Source organism: Leptonychotes weddellii, chromosome 7, assembly GCF_054177405.1.
Source record: "Leptonychotes weddellii isolate Sample4059 chromosome 7, ASM5417740v2, whole genome shotgun sequence".
In the NCBI taxonomy this organism is placed as follows: Eukaryota; Metazoa; Chordata; class Mammalia; order Carnivora; family Phocidae; genus Leptonychotes; species Leptonychotes weddellii.
The window spans coordinates 78,077,861-78,102,543 of NC_138375.1; the positions used below are offsets into that span (position 1 = coordinate 78,077,861).

The window sequence follows — 24,683 nt, forward strand, 5'->3', positions numbered from 1 at the left end:
AATAAAAGGCATCCGAATCAGCAAAGAAGTCAAACTCACTCTTCTCAGATGACATGATACTTTATGTGGAAAACCCAAGACTCCACCCCAAAATTGCTAGAACTCATACAGGAATTCAGCAACGTAGCAGGATATAAAATCAAAGCACAGAAATCAGTTGCATTTCTATACGCTAACAATGAGACAAAAGAAAGAGAAATTAAGGAGTTGATCCCATTTACAATTGCACCAAAAACCATAAGATACCTAGGAATAAACCTAACCAAAGAGGCAAAGGATCTGTACTCAGAAAACTGTAGAACACTCATGAATGAAATTGAGGAAGACACAAAGAAATGGAAAAACGTTCCATGCTCATGGATTGAAAGAACAAATACTGTTAAAATGTCTATGCTACCTAGAGCAATCCACACATTCAGTGCAATCCCTATCAAAATACCATCAACTTTTTTCACAGAGCTGGAACAAATAATCCTAATATTTGTATGGAACCAGAAAAGACCCTGAATAGCCAGGGGAATGTTGAAAAAGAAAAACAAAACCAGTGGCATCACAATTCCGGACTTCAAGCTGGATTACAAAGCTGTCATCATCAAGACAGTATGGTACTGGCACAAAAACAGACACACAGATGAATGGAACAGAAAACCCAGAAATGGACCCACAACTCTATGGTCAACTAATCTTCGACAAAGCAGGAAAGAATATCCAATGGAAAAAAGACAGTCTCTTCAACAAATGGTATTGGGAAAATTGGACAGCCACATGCAGAGGAATGAAACTGGACCATTTCCTAACACCATACACAAAAATAGACTCAGAATGGATGAAAGACCTAAATGTAAGACAGGAATCCATCAAAATCCTAGAGGAGAACACAGGCAGCAACGTCTGTGACCTTGGCCACAGCAACTCCTTGCTAGACACGTCTCCAAAGGCAAGGGAAACAGGCAAAAATGAACTATTGGGACTTCATCAAGATAAAAGGCTTTTGCACAGAAAAACAAAACAAAACAAAAAACAGTCAACAAAACCAAAAGAGAACTGACAGAATGGGAGAAGATATTGGCAAATGTTATCAGATAAAGGGCTAGTATCCAAAATCTATAAGAATTTATCAAACTCAACACCCCAAAACCAAATAATCCAGTCAAGAAATGGACAGAAGACATGAACAGACATTTCTCCAAAAAAGGCATCCAAATGGCCAACAGACACATGAAAAAGTCCTCAACATCACTCGGCATCAGGAAAATCCAAATCAAAACCACAATGAGATACCACCTCACACCAGTCAGAAATGGCTAAAATTAACAACTTAGGAAACAACAGATGTTGATGAGGATTCAGAGAAAGGGGAACTCTTACACTGTTGGTGGGAATGCAAGCTGGTGCAGCCACTCTGGAAAACAGTATGGAGGTTACTCAAAAATTTGAAAATAGAGCTACCCCCTATGACCCAGCAATTGGACTGCTAGGTATTTATCCAAAGGATATAAAAATAGTGATTCGAAGGGGCACTTGCACTCAATGTTCATAGCAGCAATGTCCACAACAGCTAAAATATGGAAAGAGCCCAGATGTCCATTGACAGATGAATGGATAAAGAAGATGTGGTATATATATACAATGGAATACTACTCAGCCATCAAAAAATGAAATCTTGCCATTTGCAGTGATGTGGATGGAACTAGAGGGTATTGTGCTAAGCAAAATAGGTCAATCAGAGAAAGACAATTATCATGTGATCTCGCTGATATGTGGAATTTAAGAAACAAAACAGAGGATCATAGGGGAGGAGAGGAAAAAATAAAATGAGATGAAATCAGGGAGACAAACTATAAGACAGAGACTCTTAATCACAGGAAACAAACTGAAGGTTGCTGGAGGGGAGGGAGGTGGGGGGATGGGGTAACTGGGTGATGGACATTAAGGAGGGCATGTGATGTAATGAGCACTGGGTATTATATAAGACTGATGAATCACTGACCTCTACCTCTGAAACTAATAATACATTATATGTTAATTAATTGAATTTAAATTTAAAAAAAGGAAGCAGGAGGGGCGCCTGAGTGGCTCAGTTGGTTAAGCGGCTGCCTTCGGCTCAGGTCATGATCCCAGGTCCTGGGATCGAGTCCCATGTCAGGCTCCCCGCTCAGCGAGGAACCTGCTTCTCCCTCTGTCTCCTGGCTTGTGCTCTCACTCTCTCTCTGTCAAATAAATAAATAAATAAAATATTTAAAAAAAAAAAAAAGGAAGCAGGAAATGGAACATCAGAAAAGTCAGATGACTTGTTCAAGTTCATTCAGCCACTTAGTGTCTGTGGACCAGAATTTAGGTTTCTTATTTCCCAGATGAGTGCTCACCTCCCACAGTATCTCATCAGGAAAAAAGAGGGTGGTGGGGAGGGAATGTTTCCTCTGATCTATAGTGATTTTACAGTTCAGGACTAAATCTGCTCTATAAAGTGAGGAATAGCTAACCGTATTTCCTCTAAATAGGTAGCTTTTCCTTATAGGCACTACGTTGTTACCCTGTTTAGTTTTTTGGAGGAAAGGAAATTGTTATGGGTTGAATTGTGTCTAGAAGTCCTAGCCTCAGCAATCAGACAACAAAAAGAAATAAAAGGCATCCGAATCAGCAAAGAGGTCTAATGACCTCTTTGGTCTAATGAAACTCTAATCCCCAATATCTCAGAATATGACTTTATTTGGAACAGGGTCATTGCAGATGTAATTAGTTAATATAAAGTCATCCTGGAGTAGGGTGGGCCCTTAATCCAGCATGACTATGTCTGTAGAAGATGAGGAGAGACTCAGAGGGAAAATCCATAGGAAGAGATGGATAATACTGGGAGAAGATGGCCATTAGATAAACAAGGGAGAGATTCCAGTGATGCACAAGTCAAGCACTGCCGAAGGTTGCCAGCTGCCACCAGAAGCAAGAAGAGGCAAGGAAAGGTCGGCTTCAACAGACTTCAGAAGGAACATGCCATAATTTTGTACTTCTAGCCCCCAGAACTGTGAGAGAATAAATCTCAGTTGTTTTAAGTCTCCTGGTTTGAAGTATTTTGTTGAGGCAGCCAGTAGGAAACTGATACCAAGGACAATGTAACGAGGGAATTTATTGGGCTTTTCCTGATCAGTCTGCTGAAGGCACTCAAAGAAACTCACCAGCCCGAGGCATTTGTCCACTGCTTCCCTTACACAGCATGCACTCCTATGGCTCTTTCTTCACAAGGGTTTCCTAAAGTTGACTCTGCAAATAGAAGGAGGAAAAGTAAGGGGAGAGAGTATTTTCTCCTCTGCTTTTGTAATTTGGGAATTAACAGTTTTGGAAGAGAATGTGTATGTGATTTTGTTGTTTGGGTTCCAGGTATGCTTTTATAGGCTGCCAGCATCCTTGTTTACATGATGCGTATGCTGTCTCTTAGTTTCCTGTTATTTTCCTGTTGTCCTTAACATCTTGAGTACTACATTTTGGGATTCAGATCTGTCAAGAGGTGTAGATTATAAAAGTGTGTCTTACATTTGAAGGTAGAAATGTTGATTTCCTTAAAAAAAACAAAGCAGAAACTGGCTGCTTATTCTAGCAGTTTTTTTTTTTTTTGCATTTCTATCATTATTTAAACTATTAATTCATTAGAGAAAAATTATCTAATAAGTACAAATTCCTATATTCAGTAAGGATCAGATAGCTTCTCCTTTTGGCAAAAATTCATGTCATCTAAAGTGCAATAATTTGCTTTCATCCATTGTACTGACACTGTCAGACTTATGTTAGGACAATATGTTTATATAGTCTTTCACATCCTTCTGTTCACTGGTAAGACTATTTTGTATAACTAGTAAATAGATCTCTAAATTATACAAAGATGTTTTAACTCACTATTTTAACTTTATTAATGTTCCCAGAGACTTATCAGTGCCAGAGGTAATAATCCTTTTGTTTAGATTGGAAATCGATGTTGAGAACTTATGTAAGTCTTCAATTTAGAAGTAGCAAAAATCCATTTCCAGTTAGAATTAACTATAATGTATCAGAAGTTCCTAATGTCATAAACACTTGTTTTCTTTAATCACATTAGGCTATATACTCTTTTACGCACATATAACTATTTATATACATATAAATACTAGACCTATTCTAAAGCAACTTTTTTTTCTTTTTGGCTCTATAATATCGTGACTTCATTTACCTAAGTTGGTGTCTGTAAAGCTGGTTTGAAAAAATATATGTTTTTACTTGTATGTTTAACTTCGTGCTGTTCAACAAAGACAGTGATACTGGTTCTATTTCCAGTTGGGCTTGTGCGTTTGGATTTTTAAACTACTGGTTGTCTTGAACTTGACATATTCATGTGTTGGATTTCCATATTCATGTATTTCCCACATTTTCCTAAATTTTTTTCTAAAAAAATTGCAGACTATATTCCTCAAAAGTCAAATTAATTTTCTTATGTCAATAAATTTTTCTCACATGAATTGAAAAATGCATCTCCTATTGATTTTGAAATCAAGAAATAAAAGGCAAAATATTTCATCATTCAGTCATGCATGTTTTGAGAAATGCTGATTGTTGTTATAGGAATTCTGAAGGTATAATATTTATTATTATAGTAGTTACAAAATTGTATATCAAAAATATCAAGCCATATACAGGTTTTGGGATTTAAAGTGGCATGATTGGGGCACCTGGGGGGCTTAGTCGGTTAAGCGGCTACCTTTGGCTCAGGTCATGATCCCAGGGTCTTGGGATCCAGTCCTGTGTAGGGCTCCCAGTGGAGGGCCTGCTTCTCCGTCTCCCTCTGCCCCTCCCCCCTGCTCCTGCGCGTGCACACAAGCACTCTCTCAAATGAATAATAAAATCTCAAAAAAAATAAAATGGCATGATTATTTTTCACTTATTAAGTACCCCAAATCCTCAGCTCAGTTAGTTTGGGACTCATGAAGACAGAGTTGCCTCTTGTGTCTTCATCTCTTAATTTTCTTTGGTGTGCTACAGAGCTTCTTAAATTTTACTGTACTTATACATTACCTGGGAATCATGTAAACAGGTATTGGGGTCAGTATTCTGGGATAGACCTTGATATTCTGCTTTTCTAATGCACTTCTTAAGTGATGCCATTGTTGCTGGTTTGGACAACACTTGAAATAGCAAGAATATATAGTAACCTTTCTTCTCCCTTCTTCTGGAAATAGATTTCTATTGGGAAACCCATTCTATGTGGCATGAGACATGACCTAGATATTGACCAATCAGAATCTCCCCTAACAAGTGATTTGGAGAGTCAAGATGGCTTTTCTTCCAGGAGCTGTAGAAGTTGGGGTTATCTTTCCTGGCCCATCTAATATCAAAGAATAAGGCTAATTTGAAAAAGGGTAAGTGAACAGAGATGAGAGACAAGAGTGTGTCCTCAGAGCATTATTTGGATTTCTGGATCTGAATGTACTTAATATAATTCATCCTTGGAATTACTGGTTAATACAGTTTTTTACTTAAGCTAGTCTGAGTTTCTCCCTCTGTTACATTTAATCCTGAAAAATATACTAAGCTTGGCCATTCATTAAATCCTAACTGGTGATAAAGATTTTGGTAAGTATAGAGTCGTATATAACTTGAAACGTACTGACCTAGAAATATTCTAATACAAATTTAGAAGCAATGTGGTTCATTCCCAATGTTATAATTGACTTAAGAGAATTATTTACCTAAAGATGTATAATAATCTGCCTTCTTGATGAAGGGGACTTTGGATACCTACTTTTCCACTTTGTAGATGAAGACATCAAAATTCACACATCTTGTTTAAGGCTACATCTGAAGTTACAGAACCCAAAACCTATGTCTCCCCTTCTCATGCTGTAATTCTTTCCTGAGTCATTTATTCCTTATTGTATAAAGACATTGTGTAGATTGCTCTTATTTCCATAAAATTGATTATATTGTCTAAACATTTCTTTGTTAACACACTTTATATGTGTATACACATTTCAGAATATGGGAGAATCATATAATAAGGCACATGTACAACTTGGTAGCTGATCTATAAATATATAAACACTGAAATAATGTTTTCTAAATGTGATCCAAAAGTACTTCTGGTTACAAATCACTGTCAAATCCACACATTGAGAAAAAGTACTGTTGTTTAAAAATTCAGAAAAAAACATTTTTGTAAGATTAGTTAATTTAACTTTTAAATTTATGTGCTCTTGAAGTACTAGAAACTTGGACATATCACAGCAAGAGGGAATTGGTGCCTGAAAGTGAAACTATTTTACCTGGTTAAGTTTGGTTCATATAGAGGACTGGAATTTATATAATGAACTTATAGGTTTTATTAAAAAAAGCATCCATAATTTGATGAATTATTAAGCCAAACACTGATAAATTAGTATTAAAAATTCCTTTAAGGCTTCAGTAATTCTCTTTGGTGGCTTATCCAGATTGGCTTACAATAGAGTTTAATTGTAGTCCAAATAGTGTTTGCATGTGTGATGAGTTACTGACATGATCAAGATTCAAATAACTCTCCAAACAATTTTACAAAAAAGAAAAAAACAAAACACTTTATTTTCCACAAGGAAGAGCAATAGGAAAAATTAAATCATTTCCCACATATTGTTTTCTTAAAACAGAGCCTACAAGGACATATTCAGCACCAAATAAAACAGGAAAAAAAAGAGAAATTACAAACAGCCATAGAATATAATCTATAAAGCAAACATTTAATATTGCACTTTGTTTTGCTAATGTTTTGGATTTTACTTTTCCTCATTGCAAAATCAGGAATCTATCTTGAATACTGGAATACAACTGTGAACCTCACATCTTATGTCAGGAATTGACCAATATTTAGAAAAGAGTAAAGTAATGCCTCTAAATAAGAAAGTAAAGAAATACTTTAATGGGGTAAATAAAACTTTATTTGATAAAGTTTTATATATTTAAAATTTAATCACATTTTATTTTGTGACCCAGTGCCAATTATCAGAATATTGGTCATTCTTGCTTCATGTGTTATTTATAAGAGTATATGGTGATAAGTATTCCAATGCTATGCATATCAACAATTGTTCCCTAGTCAGACATAAGAGAGAAAAGGGATTTTCAGACAATCCCCCCCAAACAAAAATAAAACCACCAAATGCCCTTTATGCCAAATATTCCATTAGCTTCTTTTGAGGGGGACATTCACAAAATGATTTAACAACAATAAAAAAATATTTCACCCCCATTTCCTTATTATCTAGTATTAGTTTGCTACGGGAGCCCAAACCCTTTACTGAATCACTTAAAACGCGATTCGTTTTTATGCTGGGCTTTCTTCACCCTGTCAGCATTTTTCAAACATGAATTGTCTTCCATGTTTTCTTAAAGGCCACTTATGGAAAAGCCTATTTGTTTTGTATGAAGCTTTAAGACAGTATTTAACCAGGTCAAGCACCAAGCCAGAGTTACTATTTTCAGCCACTTTATTAACTGTGGGGTTAAATGGCAGGATAGATGTAACACCCATTTCACACGTATGTTGCAACATCACAGATGCTGATTTTCATTAAAAACATCAGAGCTGAATTCCTTCTAAAATAAGACCATTAGTACACTTGGTACCTTGGAAATTGGTTTTTAAGTGTCATCATGAATGCTGGTATATTTGTTATGAGCCAACTGTAAATTATCTTTAATATAAACTATAATTTACTGATGTGGTTGCTCTTCTTATCTATATATACTCAAAGTGAGTGGTTTCTCATGTTTAGCAAAATGTTCTTTAGGTAATGGAAAAAATACTTTCACTAGAAAAACCACAAAAATAGAAAACAGTTCTCATTCCAGCACACGTTCTAGTATTTATAATTTTGAAGTTATACACTTTTAGAATAAACTTGGGTTTTCAAGCTCTGAGAAGCTTGAGCAGGATAGGAAATGTATAAATTAAGCTCTCTAATCGTAACCTGAATATATATATATTCCTGCTCATTAAAACACTCTGCAACAGCAAAAATGATTTCCAACATATGTGTTTTGGAGGTAATTAAGTAACTCTGTTATAAAAATAAATGCACTTTCTCCTCCTCTCCAGTGACTGGAAAATTTCCATACTCTTAAAATAATAAAAATAACAATAATTTTTAAGAGCAACAAGCCCTTAACTCTTTGCTGGTGCCTGCCATACTGCCTATCTTTACTCCATTCTTAGCTCTGCTAGTTTCTTCATGTAATGATAAAAAGGGAATGTGGGTGGGGTATCACTTTTGTGTATGTCCCTTTTCCAAATTTCCCTCTCCAAAAAGCCAACCAACCAAACAAACAAAATAACAGTGCAACAAAACACAAATAGCATTCCAACAGTTTGGCAAGTGATGCGTTCACCTGAGATTAAGTGATTTTAGGCAGTCAGTAACAAAATGCTGCTTTGCTGTAATAGTAGAAAGGCAACAAATTCTTAAAAGAAACCAAGAAGGTATACAGTCTTGACAAAGTCTCTTATTAGCTTCCTCCTCTTATCTCTTTTCCCACATATCTGTTGCGTATCTACTACAGTAGGCTGCAAAACATACAGCAAGAAGGATTGGCTTGAAGGCATTTGATGTTTGTAAATAAATCCACAATAGGATCCAAGCTGAAGAGGTGATACATGGTCAGCCTAGTAGGACATTTCTGAGCATGTGCACACGCAGGTAAAGTCCAGGCTATATTAAATTAAAAAAAAAAAGTCAGTGCGTTTTTTTCATGTTAAAGTTTTTTCAAAGCTTTCTTTTGTTCCTTGTTGTGCTGACCACAAACAAGTTTTTAAAGAGTATCAAGAGTCTGGCATAAATGGAAAAAAAAAAAAAGCTGTAGTGACATCGGAACTGCACAATGTAAGCATTGAGCATGTGCAAATTTTCAAATAAAAAGAAGGAAATCATCCCTCTTTACAACGTGGTGTCTTGACACGTATGACCATAGGCTAAGAAGACTGCTCTTAGTATGTGCCTGTTTTAAAGGAGAAAAGCTTAGATCTTCAAGCATGTTGGAGCAGTCCCAGAATGTTGCTGTAGGCTTCTAAAGCATGATCACTGGCTGTTTCATGTATTTGCCATTTTTCTGGGCAAAAGCAATTCCACTTCCTCTGAAAACGTGTCTCCAAGATACTTCTCTGTCCTCAGCTGGGAAGAGATACAGTTCAGAACCCACATCAACTTGATTTAACCAAGTGTTCCTTCAACGAGAGGGGCAGGATGGTCTATCATCTGCTGACTGATCAGGATTTGGATCAATCTAAAAAAAAAAGTGAAAAAAAAATTAAAAAGTGATTTGATAAAGTCTAGTAAAAATGCAGCAATGACTAACATTGTTAAGTATTACTGAGGAATTGAATCAGAAAGAACATACACAGCATGTAGGGGAAAGGAGAAAAGAATACTAGTATTATCTATAAAAGTGTCTGATATTTAATTACTAGATAAATAAAATTTATAAAGGTATGCCCAAATAGTTGTCTTTCCCAAAAGCTAATGGTAAAATTTTACCAGGGAATGGTGTTTCACTCAGCATTTAGTAGTACTTAAGATTCAAATACACAGTGGAGAACATTTTCATAGTAATGATCTCCTTTTGTAAAGTATCCCTTTCATACTTATACAAAAAAGTCAACTCATCTCTTTTCTAGGCTTTGGGAAGAATGCAGTTGTGTAAACAATGTTCTTGGAGCTTATTTGAAGTAATAACCTGTGAATGTAAAACACCAGAGAGGGCCTAGGAAAACTGTATCAAGAAATAGCAATGCTGAACCCAAAATGCTCTAGAGTCTGCCCACCTTCTCTATGACTAGAGAGACTTTCATATGCACATACATTTAAGCAAAATGAATATATTTCAGTTGCTTCTCAGGTACAGAGAGAATGGGCACAGGAAGGCAACTAGTTGGCTTTAATACATTTCTTTTACTGAAACATCTTTTGGACAAGACCCATTTTTATTTGCATTTAAATGTGGCACAATCCAAAGTGACTCACAAAACTTTAGGTAAAACATGTTTTTGAAGGAAAAAAAGCAAGTAACTTTTAATGACTTAAGAGAAAAACACTAATACAATCCCTTCTATTTAACTATTAACTGAATCACATTCTGAATCAATTTAGGATTTTAAAAGTTTTTAATTCTCTTATCTTTAGTTCACTTTAAGGTAGTAGAATTTTGCCACAAATTGCTTAAAAGTGGATACTGAGATTGCCATTCTTTTAAAATGCCTGTTGTACAGCCAGAAGTCTCAGATCAAATCAGGAATTACTGACTTAAGATAGCAACACTGGCGTAAAAATGTAGTAATGAAATCTGTACTAAGTGGGAGAACATTTTTAGCATGTAAGGGAAAACTTTGTGAAATGGAATTGTGGGATAGAAAAATTATGGCTAATGAAGAATTTGCAAGAACAAATTCTAAATATCCTATAATCAATGAATAAAGTGGATCTTCTATTAACCACATCTGGAGGAAAATGGACTCTTCTAGTCATGATATTAAGGGGGGGAAAGCAGCAATTTCTTGCAGAGTGAAGCAATCCCACTCGGGTCTTATTTGGGAATTAATATTTCATTGTTAAATAGCTAAACTGTGATAACCAAAAGGATAAGGTTGATTCTAGTGTATTTACAAAATTACTTGGCATTATTATGGGTGTCAAGGCCAACTTTAAAGCCCTGCACAACATATATTAAGATGTATTCTGAAGATTCGACTTAACAATCACCTTCCCAGGGAAGCCTTCCTGATTTCCAAGGCCTAATGAACTGCTCTTCAAATGAACTGTGTGCATTCCTATCCCATTGTTACGGAATATTTTGCTTCTAAATTTGTTCTCATCAGTCTGTGAGCTTCTCCCAAGTAAGAGTCATGTTTTACTCACGTAAATGCTTAGTGGTCATCAATATGAGATGAATAAAAATAAACGGTGTAGAAATGTTTGTCTAACATATTTTTTGCAAATATGTTATTTTTCCCTATGACTGGGAATGTAAAAATGTGCAAGAATTAAATTGGAAAAGGATGATAAGATAAATTCTAGCTACTTAATTAGTTCATGATTGCAAAATGTCACTCCTATTGATGCTTTAACATATTAATTATTCCCTATTTCCCCAATAATATAAGAATCCTACTTATTAAATTTAATGTTTAATCCTGTTGCTCTAAGTTATGTTTCTCTATTAAATATGATGTTAATCAAAACCTAAATGTATTTTTTAAGAAGTCTGTAATGCTATTTCCCAGGAGAGTCAGCCCATTTCAGACTTGAGGAGCTGTGCTTACTTCTGAATAAAGAGGTGGAGGCAAGAACCGGAACTCCTGGATATATGCAAACAGCGGTCCTTGAAGCGCTCTCTCAAAGTCATCACAAACACTCACTGGTGCAAGATTGTTACGCCTTTGTTCCTCCGTTACCACTTCTGCATAGCTGGGTGGTGCTGAAGGAAAAAGATACACGCAATTCGAACAGCATGTTCTTATGCATGTCAAAATACACAGAATAGTAGATATTAAAAAGGAATGTCAAGGTAAAAATAGTAATTGTTTTGTGATTAAAACTAGGGGGATATAGGTTTTAAATCTGACATTAGGGACACATCTACTTCCTACAGATACAGACAAAAGTTTATCTAGTCATAAAATATTATTAGCAAAATTATGTTCTTGAAAATAGTAATAAAGAAATTAGGCTTAAACATGCATTATCAAATTACCTTCAGGTCTTTCACGTAGGGATAAACCAAGCCAGTTCATATTCATGCTACACTGACTGCTTACACTTGAGGTTCTGCTACCAAACGGGTGTAGAGGAATGGTACCAATGACAAGGGGCAAATTAAGAAATAAATCCATAGCTCCAGGAATATCCACATATACCTAAACATTGAAAGGAGATGGTAGGTTTAGAATTACAAGCATTATTTCTTTTTTTAAAAACTAGTAACCCAATTTTAATGTTATCTTAGGCCTTCATTTACTTATATATACATAGAACGTACAAGAAAAATTCCTCCACTACATGTAATACTGTGTGGCACATTTACATGTGACATAAATTAGTAATTGTAACTCACAGATTTACATATACTTGTATATATCAGATATAGAATATAAAAACCAAATCCTGGAATAAGAAAAAATGATATCCTCATGACTTTAATACTAAACAACAAACCCTTAAATCTATACCTACCATTAGTGAATATTCCACACGAATTATGCTACAGTCGAGGATAGAGGGAGAAACTGGTGGAATTTTCAGCAACTTTCCATTCCATGTATCCGTCTTTCCAGATGATAAGGATTCCCCACGCAAGTTAGCCACAAGCTGTTTTACTTCCTTCATTTTCCCTTTGGCATAGAAGGCCTGTGTTTGGTAAATGGCTGCCTTTGGCACTACCATTCGGGAAGAGCAGTTCTCAATCTCAGCAAATATCTGAATTGATTCACCTAGAGGGAAAAAAATATGAATCTACTGTTAAACAAAAACAACCAAAACTCCAGAAATGTAGATTGTTAAGCCAAAGTCTGAAAGTTCAATGGACTACATGGATGAAAAACAGTCCCAAAAGTGGCAAGTAACTTAGAATTATAAAAATGAACTATTCATTTCTAGTAGCTATTTAAAAATGGACACTACATTCCCATTTATGAAAGAAAACTGGGTTATTTTACCAAAGAATACTGTATTATGTTTGCATTTAGTAAAAATACTATACATTTATACACAAAAGCTAAGTGAAGAAAGATCGTTTTCATTGGGAATCCATCTCATACATACCTGGGGTATAGCCCTTCCTTTCAATTTTGGCACTTAAGGATATTGGGCCTGAGGTACAGAACCAGCAACAGAGAGTCTTTTCTTTTGTGCCTGCTTGGGGTGACTGTAAGAAATAAATTTAGAGAAAAAGGTCAATGCACAAATTAGGACAGTGTAACAGAACGTTTTAAAATAAAACCCTAAATTCTTGGAGAATTAAAATTACAAGCAATGTAGCTTTTTTCCAAGTGTATTCAAATATACTTTTTTAAAAAACTAATCAATGGCTTCTGAATTATACAATAATTTTTGTCTTTATATAAATCTCCATCCAATTAAAAAAAGGTACAGGGCTTACCATCATATGCCATAAACATAGTTTTAGCTCACATTATTTACATATACAGTAATTAAAAACAACCTATCAAACAAAAAAACCCTTTCCACATTCCACTTCAACTGCCTTAAAAAAAAAAAAAAAAGGCAGCTTGGAAAGCAACTTGGTTATAATCCCAAATGTTAACATCTTTCTTTGAGAATGTAAAAATCATTATGTGAAAAAAGGAAAACTCTCATTTTTAAGATTCTTATTTGCTTAAAGATGTTATCACTTGTTTAAACCAAATAAAGTTTTTAAAGTCAAATTTGAATCTCATGAAAAAATGCAATTAAAAAGGATTTCTTTTAAAATAGAATTCTTTTTTTCATGAAAGTGACAATCTCCCCATCATTTGACAACTATCCCTATATTGGAATATGCAATGCAGTTCAAATTTTAGATTATGATATTTTCATAGTAAGTGATATTGTCTTATAATAATTGATACTACCGTTCCTCCTCTACTAAAATTATCCAGGGAATAGATCTATTTTTTGTTATTCTTTTAACTTCCGAGTGAGAATTATTTCATACCATATGCTGTTTTTACTTTTAAAATTTTCTTAAAGTTATTACAATGTCAGAAAATATGAGCATTTTCTTCACTAATTTGTGTGCTCTTGACTGTATTTTTAAAAATAAATTAATATTTATGGAATTTAAAATCACTATTTTAAAATTATACAGATTGCATAGTTTAGGTGATTATTCTTTAGTATTTATATGCCAAAAACAAAGAATGAAGAATTCAGTCAATTCTTACCAGTAATGAAGGAGTGTTGATATCTATATGCTCAAAGACTGTAAATTCCTTCTTTAATTTTACTGGTAGAAGCCAAGGCCTGTGCAATTCGGCTTTCACCCAATAGCGCACACTGCCATGTCGGCCTTCGAATGAGGTAGCAAGTGGTCTGTGCAGAATATAAAGTTCAATATATTAATTTTATACCTCTTTTTAATAATTATACAGTAGGTCAGCATAGAAGTGTTACTATATTGCACTGTTTATGTATCAATGAGGTATCAAACAGAATTTTTTTAATTTCCAAAGGGATAAGTCATTGGGGGAAAAAAAACCTGTTTTCCAAAAAACAATAGCTAACACTAAAGTATTAAAGAAATTTTGCTTTAAAAAGCCAGAAGAATACAATTCCTTTAAACTAAGAAGAAGCTACTTTTAAAGCTGGTGGCAAAATTATGAAAGTTTGGAAATCAATTCTTTAAAGATTGAAAATTTAAAAAAGTTAAGAATGGTTTTAGTATTTCTACTGAGAAATTCTACAGACTGGCTAGGAATTTTCTCTCTTTTTATAGTAACTAAGAAGGTCTAGAAAATGCCTGGAACAGCTGTTATTAATTTCAAAAATTTCACCTTTTATAAAGTCTACTAAAAATCTAAAATGCTGCTTTTCCATTTCCTAGTTTTCTCATGTTCTCTTTTTGGCCATGTTTTCTAACTTTATAGGCTTAATAAGAGAAAGAAACATTTCTATTAATCTGTATCAAAAGAATCAGAACTGGTTTTCAACTCTCCCAGATTTTATTAATTGTGGAAGGTTTTATTTCAATTAAGTTTAGTCTCTTTTTCATAATTTCATTAGAAAAATGCCTAGTGTCCAGTTATTTACTAATTTAGATTAACATGAGAAGTAGTGGTTTTTACAGAATTTTTTTTTGCATTTTGGACTTCTACATTAACGTGTATAGCACAGAAAAGTAAAATGCAGTATTTATGTTAGTCTTCCAAAGTCTATTTTAAATGACTTTGGTTTATAGATAAATTATTCAGACCCAATATAAGCATTATATTCACAGACTTACAGTATTTCTCTTAAAAGTAGATTAGGGCATTACATTTAGAATGATGTTAGGTAATATGGTAAATAGAATACTCTGAAAAATACCATTTATGAGTTCTATCCGCATATAACAACTCAAGTACTAGAATTAACAAAGATTATTAAGAAAATTAGGGGGGTATAATCTCTTCTGATGATCTATTTTTACATTAAGAATAAACCACCTTCCTTTTTCCATACTATATTCCATGCCTCATATTCAGTTATCTGATGGGTGTTTCCTTTTAAGTCCAGGTCATAGTATCACTCTTGTGACTTTTTCAATAGCTCTTCGCACAGAAGCTACTGAATTCGTATCAAAAGAACATCACTTTTAAAGTTAGGATATTCCTAATTATGTTTATCTTTTTACCTTACTGCTGTTGGTTAGCATTAGCAGAAAAGATAAAACACTGGATTTTTATAAATTACTGAATGAGAGACTTGTAAGTTCTATGCTTCTGCTAATTTCAACTGACAATAAAATAGAAAGTGCTTACATTCAGACTAGCACCTTCCAATTCACTCAGGGTACAGGAAATACTGTTTAAGTTTTAAAGACCTCATAGATTTGGAGACAGAGTACTAAGAATTGAGCTCTCCTTTTATAATTTTGCCAGGCTACATTAAAAAGCAGCTTCTTTTTGTAGTGTATTGTTTTCCTCTAGCAACATTCAGTGATGAAAAGGGTTTTTTTTTTTAAACTAAAAATATTTAAATTTAGAATAATTTTAACTTTAAAAGAATGGAGGTTTATGAAAAATGCCTGTTACTCATAATACTTACGTCTGTGGAAGCTCGAAGCTGAATGCATATTCATGCCTTCCTGAATGAATAGTGTTGAAGCCTTCTTCTGAATTATCATCATCTAAGACAAACAGAAAAAGAAAACAAAAGACTTGATATTAAACCTTTGCACACTCTTCCCGGTGGCAATACTTAAAGGTACTCCTATAATAATTAAGGCCACAAGCTTTGGAGTCTGAGAGATCTTAATTCTAACTTTTGTCACTTCCTCTGGATGAACTACAAATCCCAACTCTTCTGTTGCCTCATCTGTAAGATGGGGATAATCAATACTTATACCCTTAAAGGCAGTTTTTTAATGGTAAATGACCAAACTGTAAAGCATCTGTATCTAATACAGTGTATGTTCAACAAGAGTCAGAGCTCAAATCTCTCACTTAAGGGTTATCTTTGTCTCCAATGGTTTACTTAAATATTTATCCTAAGACTATATATAAAATAAAAATTGTGCAAACCTTTAAGGTCTGTCAGTTTTGATGCAGATGACATGAATGTTAAAATTCTAAAACCATTAGAAAACTTCATCAAATGTTGAAGTTAAAAAGAAAAAAGGAACACTGATTTTAATGTCAGTTTCAGAGCTAAAAATAAAAATTCTTTATTGAACCTAAAATGATCACACTAAGTCTGTCCTAGCAACAGCTAGAAATTTGCATATATAAAAAATATATCTTAAGATTTAAAAGGTGCCTGCTTACCGGGAAACAACACTGTTCCACATCCTTGAAAAATGAACACTAATTAAGTTGTTTCTAACTGCTTTCATTTTACAACCCATTTTCTTTAGGCCAAATATTTTTAAAATTTCTCCAAAATATATATATTTAACGAAAATGTGGGAGGGGATTCTGGATTCTTTTTTTAGCCTTCTGAGTAGATAGTATAATTAGATAAATGTCTTAGTGATGTAGTTTTTCAGCGTAGAAGCCAACATTAACCATGAAAGTAGATGAAATTGGTATTATCATTTAACTTTTCCTCACCAAAGTACTGAAGCTACAGAACGTGATGCTTCCCTTACATCAAAAGAGAAAAGGGGCAAAAAGCGTCTATACGCGGATACTTTTATTCAGAAATCACAATGATTCTCTTTAATCTCGGTACTATTTTCCTCGCCCCTTCTGCAAATCCTCTGAACGAATTTCAGCACCGAAAACTGACTGGTGAGTTGGGGGCCATTTAAATTCGCTCCCCTTGAAGGCGCCCAAAGTTTGCCTCCCTCTCCTTTTCTTCCCTTCTCGCTCCCTTTTTGTGCCAGCTCAGCAGTCTCATTGAGGCGAACGGCGGCGGCCGCGCCGTGGTAAACAAGTGTCGGGCTGTCAATCAAGAACTAGACCGGAGCAGGAGAGGACCGGCCTAAACCGGCGCGAGCAGATCCCAGCCGGCCCGCCCGCGCGCCGCCGCCGCCGCCCGCGCGCTCCGCTATACATACGGCATACGTCGCGCGGCGCTCGCGCTCGCGCTCGCGCAACCTAGCCTGCTGGACTGGGGGCGGGGCGACGGCACGGCGGCGCTTCCGCTATACACGCCCCAGCCGGTGACCGGTTCGATCTGGCTCGGGCCACCCTGACACCTTTACAGTGCGGTGAGGGAAAACGGGGCGGGGGGGTGCGTGGGGGCAGGGCTGCACGGTCTCTGGGAAACAATGGGGAGGGGTCAGAGGATACTCGCCGAGGCCCCCATCCAGCTTTCGATGTTCACTTTTCCTTCCCCTCCTGGACAGCCTTTACGTGTAGTCTGTCCCCTCAGGTCAATCAAGGTAGCCGGTCTGGTGACTGCATAGGTCGGGGAACACGCTTTGTTTCAGCTAAGAGGAAATGATCGTTTATAGAAACCACCTGACATCTTCCAGCCGAAAAACAGGAAAATGGGGTCCTGCTAACCCTGCCTACCCAAGTTCCTTCTGCCAGGTTTGTCAGCTAAAGTTACGCCCAGGGGCCCTTCGGCACCTGTAAGGCCAGCAGGAGCTTCTCCCCATCTACGCTGCTGAAACCCGAGATCCCTTTCCGGGGCCCCAAAAGCAGGCCGACGTGAGGGGCGACAACATTCTGTGACACGAGTCACGGCGCCCCCAGAAGCTCCAGGAGGGACGCGAATAGGGGCGGGGGCAGCCGTTCTGGAGGGACCTTTACCGGCGCACGCCGGTTCCAAGCCTCGCCCCAACCGGCGCGAGCCCACTCTCCCCACCCGCCCGCGCCCAATCCAATCAGAGCCTGGCATCGCCTTAGCAACAGGCTAACAAACGCGGCTCCGCCTATCGCCGGGCGCCCGGGGCGGGGTCTCAGTTACCAGGCTAGTTTGAGAGGTCCCACTTTTAAGTCATTGAAACTATTCCAGCTAAGAGCTCGTCCACGCTTTGCAGGGGTTGAGGGGCATCTCGTGGGATACGGGGTACATAGTTTTCCTTTACCATGAAATCATGGAGCAACTAATGAAATTGTGTTTGTCACCCTAAGTCGTTATTCTACTTTTATCCCATTGCAAGCCTGAACTCCCTCAAAACCTTTGTTTCTTATCCGTTTTATAAAAAAACCTGCAATGTCCAGAAAGGTTCAAACACAAACTCATATGTGTTTGCTTTTCAACAAATACCAAGGCTGTCTGTCATTCGGCATTTACATTTCTTACCAGTGTTACTGCTTGGAAAGATTAACTAAAAATTATTTCAGGATGCAGATTACCTATGTGTAATTGTGAAAAGCCAACTAAAGAACTGATTTCATCTTAATATTTAAAAAAAAAAAAGGAATTACATGCCGTAACTCATAGCATCCTTCATTTCGACACTTGTCTTAGTTCAATTAGCACTTCCTCAGGGATGTGTATTTTTTAATATAAAAAAAGGTTAAAGATGTGCTGTACTAACTGAAAAATCGTCAACATTTGAACTAAATACTGCATTAAAAAGGAGAAGCATAAAATTACATAACCAGTTTTAACATTATATTCTTCTTGGGCTAGGAATTAAGTCATCGCCACCACCTGACGCGTGTAACCAATCTGCTGAGAGCAGAACAAGCGCCCCTCCTCACCACCCCCCAGAACTGGTCCGAAACAGGATTGAACCGCTTCTAACAAAGGGTGGAAACTTGGAAAAACAAGCTTAGAGTCTCCTATATTTCCACAATGTAACCATTTAAACAATAGATTGGAAATCTCAGGACCCCTTCTCCCCTTGACAACCCTTTATCTCCCTTTTCTAACCAAAAATCAAATCCAGTGTGCCGAATACTTTTCAATTCCATTTGACTGGCACGGGTTTCATTGAATGCACGTTCCAAAGTTAGGCATCATACTCGGAAAAGAAGATGACTGACCCGAAATGGTTTCTAAGACTGATTTGAAACCTATCATAATGATAGATACTGTCCTTTGAGAGAGAGAATGCTTGATGTAAATTTATAAAGGATCTGGAGAGAACAGGGAAAAAACACGTGGGGTGTCGATACCATATGTCAAAATAAGCCACAGAAATCCTTTATCAAAGAACAATGATGAATTCCTTAAAGTATTTTGCGTGTCAATATTAAAAATGAAAACCACCTATTAACCCACTTAAAAATGTTATTCCATTTCTTTTAAGATCTAGGGTTGCAAAGTGCAAGGAAAAAATCGAATATTGCACTGCAGATTTTGGCAATTCATTTGAAAACTTATTAGTAAAATAACTGAATGGGATTTAAGTAGAATTTACAAGTAAAGTAGAAAGGTATTGCAAGTGCGTATGGCACAGACCAAGCCGGGTATAGAGGTAGTTGAATAAGTGCAGTTTGCAGTCACTTTGCAGATGCCTGCATGCATTACGGCTTAACACACGATGAATGTCAAGGAGAACCCAAATCTTCCAACTTTGCTAATCTTTATCTAACTGCTATGTGTTATGCCAGGAGTAGAATTACATTAATTCAGACAAATTGAAAAGGTACTTTCCCAAAGAAAAACAGGTCTAATGACTTCTGAATAATATATAAAAACTTACCTCTTTCGTGCCCAATTAAGATGTCTTTATGGTTGAAATATTCTACTTCTTCAGTGTAATTCTGTGTATAGGCAGTATTGGAGCCGGCGTTTCTTGATTCGGTCCAGCGTACTTTCGCATGTCCTCTTGCATGAATTTTAAGAGATTTTACTCTGATTTCCCCAGTAACTTCTAAATTCACCCTTCCTGAGACTGTATCCCCACTTGAATACACAGGGACATTGCTGTCATTAAGACAGTCAAAGCTTATTGTCAAACTCTTCACCTTTCCCAGCACCATGTTTATAACAAAATCTATAAAAATATAATGTAAGACAAAAAAGTCAAGATCACATATAAAATGTGATCTTCACCTAACACTGATCGATGTCTTTGCCGTGCAAAAAGCTTGCAGGCAAGATCAGTGATTCTTTACAAATAGTTCATTGAGATTTCTTAAAAAGTCAGGGCAGCAGGGAGGCTGCTGCTCCACGATCCTGCAAGTCTCAGTGGTCTCCTTACAAAGACGGGCGGCTGGAGGCTGCCAGCTCACTTTAAGAGCAGCTTTGTGAAAAACAACCCCAGTGCGCATGCGCACGCCGCGGCTGCTGTCCGCCCTTTCTGCGCGTCCCCTCTCGCGCCCGGCTCGCTCCCTCGCTCGCTCGCTCGCTCGCGGGTACAGTAGGTGTACAGCTAAGGGAAGAAGACAGTGGGGCTGTCGGGAGGTTGAACCTGACTTCTCTTCATTGTGGGCTCCTATTGGTAGGCAGGCTACCGTAAACCCTCGACGTGCTATCTGGTGCCCTTTACCGAGCACACTCTAATAGATAATGAAAGAGTGGGGTGGGAAGGTGTTTGCAAAGCCAAGTAAGGATAAACTGCTGAGTGACCGGCCGAAGCGTGCGTTACCGGCACTGCAGGGTTTTGCCCACTGCTTGGATGGAAGGTGGAATAAGTGATGTGTGAAGAGAGATGGGGGAAGGGGTGAAAGAAACCGGTTGAGCAAGCGACTGGGGTTGCTGAACATAATCTACCGAATTTCAAAAGAAAACGTAATAAAAACCAGACAAGAAATAATGTTCATAGACAAGAGCATTCTTGACTTGGATTTTTAAAAAGAGCAGTGCGTTGTAGGCAGTGTGGAGATGAACTCAGGCGAGGCCAAAGGAACCTTACAAGAGAATACTATAAGGAGCAAGAAAGAGAAGCAACTATATAAGTTTTGTTTTTTAAATCAGTAGGCTTCGCTTTCTCAACTGTTTTTTTCTTCCATCTCTTAATTAGATAGAAACGAAAAGCAACCAAGTTGTTTGCATGATGACACCAGGGGGAAAAAGGCCTGACCACTTCCTAGAAGGAAGAAAAGAGACTTTTTAAAGACACCACCTACAGCTGGATGTGCAGTGTATGACATGATTACAACTCCTGTGTCCAGAGGATTAAAAATGGAGTTCGGCCTAAAAAAGTACCACCTTAAAAGAAGCAGCATGACACAGTGTTTTAGTTGACATCACGTTCACAACGTAATAGAAAAATCTTTGTTAGAAATTAGTGAAGCCTGGAAGATTTTTTTTTTTTTTTTAAAAGCATGATTTGGTATATAATAGAGCTATGTTTTGTAAAGTTCTAATCATTTTTACAAAGCCAATAGCCTGAGACTGTTCAACATAGTAATTCTCGTAATACATCTTAAAGACAAGTACATTTATCTCTTTATTGTGAACATTTTGGTAACAAATGGCAAAAAAATCTAGATTTTTGCAATCAGCAGAACTGTTTCTAAGAGGGAAATGTAGAAGGAAAAATATGAATCTGGAACTATATATTCATAAACAAATACACTTTGGAAGATTTTTTGACTGTACTCATTGGTCTTGCTGTTTTCTTGCTTTTGGGGGAAGAAACAATTTTATTTAGTTGGATTTTAGTTGACAAGGCAATTATCTTGGACTCAGCATTATATATAAATATTCGAACTATTTGTAGAGTTAATGGGCAGGCCATTTATCTCTAACAGAGTTTAGACGGTTATGTTTAAAACTATGAATTTATGTATTTGAGTGGGAAAAATAGTCTTTTTTTTTTCTCCTCTTGGTTGACACCTGGTGGAAATTCTTGTTGTTCAAGGGCTTGGGATCTTGTACTAGCTTTGGTAACAGATACTGCTTGGGTTTTTTCGCCACCTAGTGGTAAAATGGTGAATTTGCTAAAATGTCCTCTTCTCAGCCTTAAGGTTAAATAATATTTATTAAGCATTCAAATGACGTTGGACAAGAAGTGGATATAAAAGTGCAGTAGACAATTAGGTGTTCATTAATAAATTTGTTTTAAATTCTTAAGGGCTAGTGAACAATAGCTGAATTCTTCAGAATTTTTAGTAAAATTTTTCTAGTTGGAACATAACTTATTTCTGAAAAATTAAGAATCAGCTGTTTAAATAAACTAGAATTGCATTTAACCAGAAAGAACCCTAAGAGATTTACTTGTAGTTTGGAAAGTTGTTTTACCATATTAAATGATTCATTCCTGTGATTATAGTGCATTATTCCTTCTCTTTGAAGCTTTTAGGATATTATAAGTTATTGCCTTTATTATTTACTTTGCTATTTCTCTTCATTTTCTTTTTACTATGACTTCCTAAACACTTTGGTAACTGACAAGTTGCCAGGAAATTTTTATCCCCTGTCATTTTTACTTAAGATCATACTCACTTATCCTAATTATCACCTTTCTTCACTTTGGTTTTGGTCACATAACTATTTTTTAAGTGTCTGAACTTGAGTTTACTTGCTTCCTTTTGTTTACCTCCTATTTATTCCAACTATGGAAACACCAGAAACAACAAACAAACAATGCTGGCACCTTTAAATTCCTGTTTATGTTTTATTTTTTTTAAGTTTATTTATTTAAGTAATCTCTACACCCAATGTGGGGTTTAAACTCACAATCCGGAAATCAAGAGTCACATGCCCTTCTGACTGAGCCAGCCAAGTGCCCCTATGCTTTCCTGTCTAAAAGAAAAAACAAAAACCAAACAAACAAAAAAACCACTTGGACTAAATTTTGGACTAAATGTTTTCTTTCACCTGACTTTTGTAACCTCCCTTTTTAAAATTCCATGTCTAAAAATCTGTCTTTTAGATAAGTTGAAATGTACTGTAGCTGCTATCTTGGTCTTCTGAACTTGTCTCACTAGGCCCTTACTGTATTTTGCATTAAGTTTAAGCTATTCATCTTTACCACCAAGGCTCTTTCCTACTGCACCCTAGCCTACGTCTCATATGCCATCTCCTCCTGCTCATCTGCTAACTCTCTATACTCCTGTCAAGTACATCTTCTGTCCCCTTTGTTAGTCTGTCTCGCTGTTGCCAATGTGAAGTTACATGCTGCTTTTTGTGCCCAGAACAACATCCCACTGCTGTTATCTCCTTTCCCTTTTCCTAACCCCTCTACTAGACTCAGTTGGCACAACTGAATAAAATTCCAAGTAGACAGAGTAACTAGCTCCCCCTTCCCTTTTTATAGCTTTGTCAGAGCTCAAATAGAAATCTGTCTTTACGGTATTTGTTTCTTGGATTTTATATTCAGTGGCTGTTGCACCTTATTGTACAAAGGATTAAACTCAATCTCAAGAACTCTGTCTAAAACTGACAAATGATCATCACTATCAAGATATTTAATATTGATGTGGTATGTAAAAATTACTGCCAAGTCTGGAGTTTTTCACATATCAAAATACTCAATATTATTATTGAGAAGAAAAAGGCAAGCCATCTCAACTGAAAATTTTGGTGTATGGTTGTAAGAAAAACCATATCAGCAGTCTTTTAAAAAAAATATGAAATCCATGGTTAATCTTAATTTTAGCTAACACTTGATAGGCTTAAATACTGTAGAACTAGGGGCATTGTTTTTGGTTTTTTTGGTCTTAATTTTGTATTTCAAGATTTTGTAAGTGACTTAACTCTTTTCTTTCAGATTTTTTTTTTTTTTAAATTTATTTGAGAGAGAGAACACGAGCAGGGGGAGAAGGAGAGGGAGAAGCAGACTTCCTGCTGAGTGAGGAGCCCGACATGGGGCCTGATCTCAGGACTCGGAGATCACGACCGAAGCCGAAGATAGACGCTTAATGGACTGAGCCACTCAGGCACCTCTGACTTAACTCTAATATCTTCAAAATGCAGCAATGACTTCAGTGTGGAGACTGGAGGCAAGATTTGCTATATTATTAGTAAAGTGAGTGGGGTTTTTTATATTTGATAATTATATGCTATGTTTGTTATGTTTTTTATACTTAATGGATATTTAAATGTGTTGTGAATTTCATCATAAAATTCAATGCCAAATTTCTGTTTCTGTTCTCCCACATTAAGATATAGTATGATATGTATTATGTGAACACTGGTTAATCTTTTATTTTTGATTTCTTGATTAAAATAAAATCATCCATAATTCTATCCACCCAGAGATACCACTGTTAACATTTTATTACATTTGCATTTGGTGTACAACTAGTAAAGAAAAGCATTGCCTGTGAAGCAAAAACAATGCTTCATATCATTAGAACATTTTTGACAACAGATTTGATTAGTGGCTTCAAGGGAAAATCTCTTGAATGAATTTGTAACACATAGGTCCTGCTAAGTTAGATAACTTGATAAAGTTTATTCATCCCACCATGAGTGGCATTGGGCCTATGGGAAGGATCGGAAATACTAAGTTCCTTTTTTTTTTTTTTTTTAAGATTTTATTTATTTATTAGAGAGTGAGAGAGCGCCCAAGCAGCAGGGAGGGACAGTGGGAGAAGCAGACTCCCCACTGAGCAGGGAGCCCAAGGTGGGGCTTGATCCCAGGATTTTGGGATCATGACCTAAGCCGAAGGCAGATGTTTAACTGACTGAGCCACCAAGGTGCCCCAATGC

General features: G+C 36.4%; 1 protein-coding gene and 1 long non-coding RNA gene across 4 annotated transcripts; one reads left to right on the forward strand and one right to left on the reverse strand.

The window, feature by feature from the left end:
- Positions 1 to 6,544: 6,544 nt before the first annotated feature.
- ARRDC3 (arrestin domain containing 3) lies at positions 6,545 to 20,305 on the reverse strand. Of its 3 annotated transcripts, none has more exons than XR_004078351.2 (8): positions 19,783 to 20,305; positions 15,783 to 15,864; positions 13,922 to 14,069; positions 12,801 to 12,903; positions 12,213 to 12,469; positions 11,734 to 11,896; positions 11,303 to 11,495; positions 6,545 to 9,270 (listed from the first exon to the last, which is right to left on the reverse strand). XR_004078351.2 is itself a non-coding variant. In XM_006741680.3 (8 exons), the coding sequence occupies exons 1-8, from the start codon at positions 20,060 to 20,062 to the stop codon at positions 9,214 to 9,216; spliced, it is 1,245 nt and encodes a 414-aa protein (XP_006741743.1). In that variant the 5' UTR covers positions 20,063 to 20,301; the 3' UTR covers positions 6,545 to 9,213. The 3 variants fall into 3 exon arrangements, 2 of the variants coding, with proteins under 2 accessions (XP_006741743.1, XP_081682708.1); XM_006741680.3 differs by having other exon boundaries at positions 11,303 to 11,457; positions 19,783 to 20,301; XM_081826582.1 differs by lacking the exon at positions 13,922 to 14,069 and adding an exon at positions 17,475 to 17,610 and having other exon boundaries at positions 11,303 to 11,457; positions 19,783 to 19,910.
- Positions 20,306 to 20,331: 26 nt separating this feature from the next.
- On the forward strand, positions 20,332 to 23,583 carry LOC145722656 (uncharacterized). Its single transcript, XR_014147071.1, has 2 exons — positions 20,332 to 20,437; positions 21,046 to 23,583. It is a non-coding gene; the product is annotated as an uncharacterized LOC145722656 (long non-coding RNA).
- Positions 23,584 to 24,683: the final 1,100 nt, after the last annotated feature.